Below are 9031 nucleotides of genomic sequence, written 5' to 3' on the forward strand. Positions count from 1 at the left end.
TAATACATTAATTAAAAAAATACAATTGCGAGTATGTGTGTACTTGCAGGTACGATTCCTTTCCCACTCGGAGCCTTTCCAATGAATATAGATAGACAATAAATAAAAGTATTTACATAGGTGTGAATTGTCAATACTATCACTGAAATACATATTAACAGCATTTGGTTTGTTTTCACTAGTAATTAAACAACATGTCATTTGTCACAGCATTTTGTTTTCCTTCAAATGAGTGAATACATAACCCTTCTTAGCAGCAACCGAAAGAATTGAAAAAAGATTGATTAATTTTACAAATATTCTTGATGGTCCATGAAAAGTCAATTGATCAGATAACTACCACACACTATTGGAGGAAGAGATCATATAACATGACAAAAATAAAATAAAATATGACTTACGAGTGAAATTAATGAGACTGTTCATGTCAACAGAAATTTGAAATTATGGCATGATTTACTGACTTTCCAGGGTGTATCTAGCCTCAATGCTAACGGAGAGGATTCAGATCTCATGGGAGTCTTTTCAAAAAAAAACAAACAATGGTTACTGATTGGGAGTTAAATACATTTTTAAGTATGCTCCCGCTTCATGCTGAGTTTACAGGATATAAAACATTTGACCTAAGGTAAACACCATCATGACAGTACAGGCTCACTTTAAATTATATTAACACCAATAACAGTTGAATTAGCACCCCTGTAATCTTATCTTCCATGACTCCTCTTTGCATGATTAATCAACTCCCAAAAGGTTGGATAATGAGGTCAGATACACACTTGCAGCATCAGAGTACGTACCACAAAATTAGATTTTAAAAAATGAAAAAAATCAAAAATGATTGAATGAGGTAGGTGGTGACTGACTTTGAAGTTGCATGCCACACAATCAACAAGAAATGTGGATCAGGTGTGAAATTACAAAAATACTTCACAGACTAATGCACTGAAAAAGTTCTTGAGGAAAACTAAAAGAAGCAAAAAAACAGCTAATTTCTTCAGCAAGATTTAATAATTGGGATATGTCTCAAAATGAAACCAAGTATCACAAAGAAAAACATGTAATGTGAAAATAGACACTAATTTGAGTTTAATATTCAGAACATAAATTTCTGCTGTGACAAATAACATGATATGCAGGTTAACCACATTAATTCAGATAACCTACACAAAATAAGCAGCAATACATTTATGGTTGTTCCAAATCTGTCCAAGGATGAAGTTATGACAAAATTATAAAAATTGTTTCAACAGAAATCACATTTCACATTTGGCAAAAGGTTAAATTTATAAGTAGAAACAATGTATACTATTTTAAGCCAGACAGATCCAAAGAAAAATTTCAATAATAATAAGTACCGGATTTGGAATGGAATGATCATAAAGCCCTAAAAGATACTAAGTATACAACTGGGATCAATCTGAGAGGAGTTGCTTGTGCGTAGAGGGTGGGAGGTCGATACAGGTTCTAGTTATAGACATCACAACTGAGATAGACCCCCAGTCTATTTTAGTATCAATCTAAATTAGGAAGTTTGGTTGACCGGGAAATACTATGCGCGACTAAGTGCGACGTGGATACAAGCGCCATTAGAGCCAGAGGCCGAAAGTCATTCAAGGCTAAGTTCGAGCCCGATGACGACCGCCTCCTCGCGCGCTTGAGCCGGGTATTCAAACATAATCGAATGCGAGTCCACCTCAGTTATTACGTCCATCGTTCTAGAGTGAGAGCAGCATTGGTGATCACGATTGCCGAGCTGCGACAGTAATGGCTTCCTTTCTGCTCATCCGAAACACACACACACACTCACACGAGATTGCATGCCCCTTTTTTTTCCTAAACCTAGCCGAGCACGGGGTCACAGAGGGTCTACATGAAGGGCGGGGGCCAGCCCGTGGAAGAAGAGGGCCCCCAGTTCCCCATCATGGACTTTTGAAGGTACCAATCCATACCAGTCTTATCACAGCCTAAAGGGTCCAGCCACGGCGCGGCGGCGTGCGAGTGTGGGGGGCCGGGCGGGGGCCCGGGCGGAGCGCCCGCGGGAGACGAGGACGACCCCGGCCCGAAGCCCGCGTGCCCGCCGCCGCCGGCGCCGGGGGATGAAGAGGGCATGGCCAGGGGCCAGCCTGCGTACGAGGACGCGGACGTCGAGGACGCGCCGCACGACCCGCCGCATGAGACGCCACGAACCACACAGTCCCAGTGCATGTTGCCCAGGTTGGAGAGGCCGCCATGCATCTGCCCCAAGGGGCTGCCCGCCAGGCTGCCAGCCAGGCTCCCCGCCACGCTGCTGCCGGAGCCGGCTGCGCTGCGATACGACGCCGGCGACGTCGACGGCAGGCTGCCATAAGACGCGGGCGACGCCGACGGCAGACTGCCGTACGGCGCGGGCGAGGCGGAGGCTACCCGGTTGTACGACGACGAGGACGCCGCCACCGGGTAGCTACCGTAGGCGTTGGCTGCAGGCGATGGGCACAGCCCCGCCCCCGCCGTCGTCAGCCCCGAGAGGCCCTGCGCCAGGCCCAGGCCGTACGCGAGCGAGGACGGGGAGGGGGACGGGGGTGTAGGGGTGGTGTTGGTCGCGGCCCCGCACGGGGCGGGGGGCCAGTCCTAGCTGGTGCGCTTCATCTTGGCGGGGGGCTCGCCACCGGGGGCCGCCGCGCGGCGCGGCGTGAACATGTACTTCATTTGCGGCATGTACTGCAGCACGTCCTTGACCTGCACCAACGGCAGGTTGTCACTCGTCGACGAGCACTTTCCCGCCTCCTTCAGCATCTGCATCTGTTGCCTGAACAGAGAACACGGATTAGCAGTCGTCTCTTGGTGAGGGCAGACAAAAGTGCGCCAGATACACTAACACCGATAATGTACTCACCTATTCCCTCTATATAGATCTAATCTCAGAACTTCTTGTAATCCTTCTCTACAGTTATTAACGGGTAAGTTGGGGAAAAAGTGCGCCGTGAAATCATACAGTGTCATAAGTAGCTCAGTATATACATAAGGTTTAGCATTGATGCAGGGAACCATTTTCCCATCCACTAATGCTTTCTGAACCTAAAACAGAGAAATCTCGGTTCAGAATTAAATAGAAAAAGAGGAGAAATAATGTGTTGAGTCTAGAACAATCCTTACCTTGTATGGTATATGTTGGCCCGATGTAGGGAAATCTGCGATCTGTCTTAAGGGTCGGTCCATAGATGACGGGGTCTTGCCATTACTGACGTGGTGTTGCCTTTGGCCGTGGCTCATCTGCGGTGACTGGAGTGGAAATAAAAGATGAGTCACATTTTTTGTCATATAGGGTACTTCTAGGAGGCAGTGCACTGTTAAAAAAAATGTTGCGATTTCCCAAAACTTCCTCTTATACGGAGCAACTCAGAAATCCCAACACTTGTTCGTGATCTAAAATAGAGAATTTTGCTGTCTTCATTTAAAAATAGTCGTAGACCATTCCTCAAAATTTTTTAGATAACGAAGAAGAGTTGTGACCCCCCCCCCCCCAAAAAAAAAAAAAAACAAAAAAAATCACGAGAGTTCTGACAAGTTTTTTCAGAGCAAATTCGTCAGCAAGTTATGACTTTAAAATAAATAACAGTGGGCCCCAATTACCGAGACGAGCGGCGGCGGGTACTTGTTGTTGGCCTGGGCGGTCGGGTAGTGGGCGTGGGGCTGCTGCGGCGGCAGCATCTGCGACGAGTGCTGACCCATGCCCATCATGTGGGGCATAGCGCTGCCGGCCGACGAGTACATGGCGGCGGCCGCGTTCGCTCTCCTGCTGGCGGAGGAACAAAAGTGTAAGACGGATACCGCGAAGGGCGCAGTGAGAAGAAGAGACCCTGCTCGAGCGCACTCACCCCATGGAAGACTGGGAGGCCGTGACTCTGACTAGAGGCGGTGGTGGCTGGACCGCCGATCCAGGAGAAACCATACCCATTGGCATTGATCCCTGGAACAAACATCAGGTCAGTTGAAAACAGGGGAATTCCATGTTTACCATTTACAGAAGTCGAACCGCCCAGATCCAGACCGCCTCCCTTCCTCGCGGCGCAGCGCCCAGCTGGCCCAGCTCTAGCCGGGAAGACGCCTGGGAGGTAGGCAACGGAGGCCCAACGACACGCGGCTGACTGACGGCGATGCCTACCTCCAGGGCGCCCCGTGCAGCGAGCCGACGCAGCGAGCTCGGGAGAATAGAGCCGGAGCCTCGTGAAAAATAAAAGGTATGCGAAAGAGGGGGGGGGGCGGCAAGCCAAGGGAAAAAAGAACAAGTAGAGAAAGAGAGGAGAGTTGGAAAGGAAAGGGGGGCAGAGAAGAGGGTGAGGGGGGTTGGGCATGCCGGTTACGGCATACTCCCCACCCTCTACTCTTTCACTTTACGACACCGTCATAGATTTACCCACCCCGTCTTTGAAAGTTAACTGTCTTAAGCGCAAAGGGTGGAATTAGAACGATGTCAAACAGCTCTCGTAACGGAGTCTTCCGACCAGACATACTTAAAGCTATAGGTCCAAGCTCACAAACCGGCGCGGCGAGCTGGCCTGCTACAGTAACTCTCAGATCAGAGGAGTGCGTGACAACACGGCTGACCGGGCTGCGCACATTTGCCAATACATTCAATGCAGGTAGACAACGACCCGACGAGTTGCATTTCGCCCTACACTGTTCTCGACAGGATCACGAGTACCGACGGCCAGGGTGGAACACACGCGGCGTTGCCGCCTAGATCTGGCAACGTTGGCCGCGCCGAGTCTGAACTGCGGAACTGCGAGCACCCCTCTTCCCTCTCACTGTCTTACTCTCCCGCCCCTTTCCTTCTATTCTCCGGCTCTCTATCTAGCCGTCGCATTAGTTACAAGCGTCGCCTCTTTGCCAGTCAAGAACCGGGGAAACTTCGACAAAACAGAGGGAAATACGAGTAGAAGTACGTATCGATAATGGGGGGAAAGAAGGGGTCGATTGGGGGAGGGAAGGGGCTCCTCTAGCTGATCCTCCCATGTGCAAAGCGGTGGGACATGGATTTTACCACAACCCCCGTCCCTACATACTTTCTTTCACGGAAATGTGACACATTGGTTGCGACGCGATTTCCAACCCCATTGTAAAATCTAGGTCGTAACCACAATGTGGTCATGCCACCGTTACTTTAGAAAAAAAATACTGGTTTTTTTACAAAAATTTCACACTACATGAAAAGTCAACCGCCCATAACAAAGGGACACCAGACACACTAAGCAAAGGATACACTCTAAGGGGTTTTTCCAGACTTTAAAAAATGGGGGGAGGGGGGGGGGGGTTCAGCAATCAGCATCTCCAAAACTTTTGAAGGGTACTATGACTAATGCTTCTTGAAGTAATGAAAATTATCAAAAGGCAAGCTACAAAGTTATCACAAATGACAAACCTGTAATTATTTTTTTCAAATACTAATACATTTTTGTAATTGACAGTCTAGTTGATAAATCTCCACAAAAAAATAAATTACTTGGAACAAAAAATTTTAAAAGTTAATTATGCTAACAAGACAGTTTAAGTACATGTCAAGCCTGATCAATGAACTTTTGACTGTACATAAAACCTTGCAACTGTCATTAACAGGGACAAAGTGGTTCCTTCTTTCCCTGTATACGACAACCAGCCATGAGGTTTCTTTAAATGCCATAGAAGCATGATAGATAATACTACAGTGGTGATATTTAGAATGACAAGAAAAATAGCAATTCCAAATTATACACAAAATGATGTAAACCATTGAAGTTTTCATAAGTCAAAATTATCCCAACATTGTGAATGGATAATAAGCTGTATGATAACAACTATATTTAACACTTGTTGCCTTTATTCAAAACATGTTAGATAGATAGATTGGAAATGTTACCAATAATATATATCCTTCGATTATAGATTGGAAAAAGTTGACTGGAATACTCACATTATGCATCATCCGATTTGAAGCTGAGTGGTATGTTGGTTGCCCTCCAACAAGGCCAGACCAACCATTAGTCATAGGTTGTTGGTTCATGTATGGTGACGAATGTTGAGGTTGTCTTGGCAAAGCACTTGGCACTTTGTTAATTGAAGGTTGTTGAGACGGCACTGCACTTGAACTAACAGTTGGAGATAAGGTCCATGTTGCACTTGAATCACTTTTTGCGGTTGAAACTAAAAGTTGCCTATCCACTACTTTACTAGGCCAATAATCCTCAAAGTTTGTATCGGCTGGGAAGAAGCCATTTATATCTTCTAAGCTAATCACAGAACAATTATCTTTTTCAAAGAGTTCAGCTTTAATTCCTTGCACTTTGCAGCAAAATTTCAAATATGCCAAGTCCCATCCTTCTAATGTTTCAGATTTTTGGATGAGACTACATGTATCACCTTCAAAGTAAAAAACAGGAACATATTTTGTGCCATTCCTTAGAATATAGGGTACCACTGATTCACCATCTATTCTTATGAAACCACACTTATTTGAGTTGGTATTGTTCTGTGGCAACAATTTGTTATAACACACATCAAGAAATGTATAAAACTCATCAGCGTCTTGAAGTCGCACAACTAAATCCTTTGTGGTGAATGGGTCACGGCCAAATTGGTAATCACAATGCCTGACATTAATGTCATTAAGAAGTCTTGCTTCAGCTTCAGTGATGTAGTAGCTACGAATACATGTGCAGCTATAAATATCTGCATGAAGATATGTTAAATATTTGCTAAGTAGTTTCATTTCGACCTGGAATCAAAATGCAATGAAATTAGATTAAATGAAGAATGCAGATATGCATTATTGATGAAAAACAGTATAACCGTACCATTCTAACAGCACAATACTTTTCAGAACCATAACGTAAAATGTACGGTATATGACTCTTTCCTAGTGTAACCCAACCAAAATGCATTTTAACACTATCTGCATCACATGGTGGCTTCTCTGATGAATTTTGAGTAGAACCAGTAGGTGCTGAGGTTTGTTGAGTTTTAGATGGAGGGGCACCTGAGTTAGGTCTGGTTAAAAAATTAAGAATGGCAGGTTGGGTGGAATTGACCATTTGCTGGTTCTGAGCAGGCTGCCCAGGAGTCCCATTGGTTCCTGGAGGACGGGCAGCTCCTCCTGCCATCTTTGCTTTATTAGCCTCCCGCATTTTAGCTGCCAACTCATCAATCTCTTCATCGTCATCTCGCTTCTCTAGCTTCACTTTGGAACCTGCAAAAAGAAATAAAATAATGATAGTGAGTGACAACATTTTAAATATTATCCAGGATTTTTAATAAATAAACCAAGATAATGAATTGAACATGGATACTGTTTCCACAATCAACCCAAAATCAGAAAAGGATCCAGGCACTTAATATTTAAAAAAATTAAAGTCGAGATAAGTTAAGTTAAACGTCTGTCAAATTGTATGAAACATTAAGAAATTTTACACAAGAAAAACTTGCAACTAACAGAACCAACTCCAAGAGTAGACAAACTTGAAAATTTTAGTAATTAACTTAGAGTGAGTGATATTACTATCAGATAATCCTTCCAAATCAGAAAAAGTTCCTTAACCTTGCTTTGTATTGACCAACATAATACTTACAATAATTTAAGTAACAGAAAATGAGGAAAACACGATCAAAAATTAATCCGTTATTTTAATTTGGTTTAATGTTCAATGATTTCGGAAAACTAACACCAAAAACAACACTAAATGATACTATCATTCAGTTTGTCAACAAACAAATTTGACCTTTCATGACAGACAGTGCGAAAATAATTAAGTCAGAACTTGTAGGAAATTCTTCACATATTAAGTGTTTCTGGATTTAAATGGATGTTTTTTTTTTAAGGAAATAATTTTAGGCTGGTGCTCAACATTTTATGTGAGATGGTGTGTTTATTGAGAGGTTAGAGTGTACAGTATGCAGAAGCTTCGTGCCGCACAACATAACCACAAAGCACCAGAATGGCATATCTTAATTTAAAACAGAAAAGGTATGTTGTCCTAGTTATCTGTACCTGGTTGAGATGAAATATTATTGGTAGCCGTCGATGAGGCGGCTACCGTTGGGAGCGCCATTGTGGTTTTCTTCTTTCACGACATATAGCTTTACCGACTTCTGGTATTGATGGTAAATACGATGCGTTCGCAAGACAACATTTTGTTTAACCACTAAACGTAAATATATTCGGCTGAGGCTCATAAACAGTTTTCTATCTAAATTGAAATTTGATTTAACTCTTCGTCCGTTTTGTGTCCGAGGCTGTACGAGTAGTCACATTTCCATTTCAGCTCGTCTCTTCGTCAGCTACTCCACTTGTGATGGAAAATCCCATTCTAGCCTCTTACCCAGGCCTTCCATTTCAGCATGGCTATTTTACCTTCGCCTAAAATTATTTTACCGAGCTAACAACTGTCTGCGCGAGGCTATGCCTTGCCAACCAATGGGAACGCGCCATGTGGATGCAACAAAGGGTATCCGCCATGTTGGATGACGTCAGAGTAAGAGCCATAGAGGCCTTGACAGAGGCTAGGTTAGAAATTCCAAGGTCTTTCGACCAAATGGGACATTCCATTTGTCACCTAACCTCACATCGAAATTAGAGAGTAATGGTATCCCCTAAGCTACATGAGTCGCGTACAGCCCATCCAGACCGATATGCCCAGCTGACACACTCTCGTGTCAAAACCAATAGGACAGTATAAACCCATTTTATTGGGGGCCTGTCCAGACCAGGTTCGCAGGGGTCAAATGGGGTCACTGAACCCATCGTACCATTGTACCCGATTACCCAATATTGTGTAATGCATTGGTCATGCATATTTGTGTGTCATACATCCCCGAGGGTTTCGCTTCAACCCACCTCGAAAAGGACCCATACAACTGTTTCAGTCATTACAGTGCCGAAAACAGTCCCCTCCCGTTATTAGTCACTGAAACTGGAAAACTATCCCCTCCCCTCCCTTCCCCTCGCAGCTTCGCCGCCGCCGCGCGGTTCTCAGCGGAATAGGGTGGGGGGAAAAGCTGAGAAAGCCCGCGGTCAGCAAGA

General features: G+C 44.5%; 1 protein-coding gene across 2 annotated transcripts; it reads right to left on the reverse strand.

The window, feature by feature from the left end:
• Positions 1-528: 528 nt before the first annotated feature.
• Positions 529-8868, reverse strand: LOC113214011 (uncharacterized). 2 transcript variants are annotated; one of them, XM_026433250.2, is made up of 8 exons: positions 8000-8868; positions 6810-7201; positions 5930-6730; positions 3858-3949; positions 3613-3775; positions 3136-3261; positions 2876-3057; positions 529-2788 (listed from the first exon to the last, which is right to left on the reverse strand). In XM_026433250.2, the coding sequence occupies exons 1-8, from the start codon at positions 8058-8060 to the stop codon at positions 2611-2613; spliced, it is 1995 nt and encodes a 664-aa protein (XP_026289035.1). In that variant the 5' UTR covers positions 8061-8868; the 3' UTR covers positions 529-2610. The 2 variants fall into 2 exon arrangements, with proteins under 2 accessions (XP_026289035.1, XP_026289034.1); XM_026433249.2 differs by having other exon boundaries at positions 3613-3778.
• Between the last annotated feature and the right edge of the window lie 163 nt (positions 8869-9031).

The sequence above is a fragment of the Frankliniella occidentalis genome, unplaced genomic scaffold, assembly GCF_000697945.3.
Source record: "Frankliniella occidentalis isolate FOCC.00 unplaced genomic scaffold, Focc_3.1 Scaffold2, whole genome shotgun sequence".
Lineage (NCBI taxonomy): Eukaryota > Metazoa > Arthropoda > Insecta > Thysanoptera > Thripidae > Frankliniella > Frankliniella occidentalis.

Excerpts from the sequence above, each read along its gene's own strand:
- LOC113214011 (XM_026433249.2), bottom strand. The coding sequence starts at position 8,060 with ATGGCGCTCCCAACGGTAGCCGCCTCATCGACGGCTACCAATAATATT. Across the intron at positions 3,779-3,857 it reads GCCTCCCAGTCTTCCATGGG|CAGGAGAGCGAACGCGGCCG; the intron begins GTGAGTGCGCTC and ends TTCCTCCGCCAG. Across the intron at positions 3,058-3,135 it reads GCCAACATATACCATACAAG|GTTCAGAAAGCATTAGTGGA; the intron begins GTAAGGATTGTT and ends TCTCTGTTTTAG.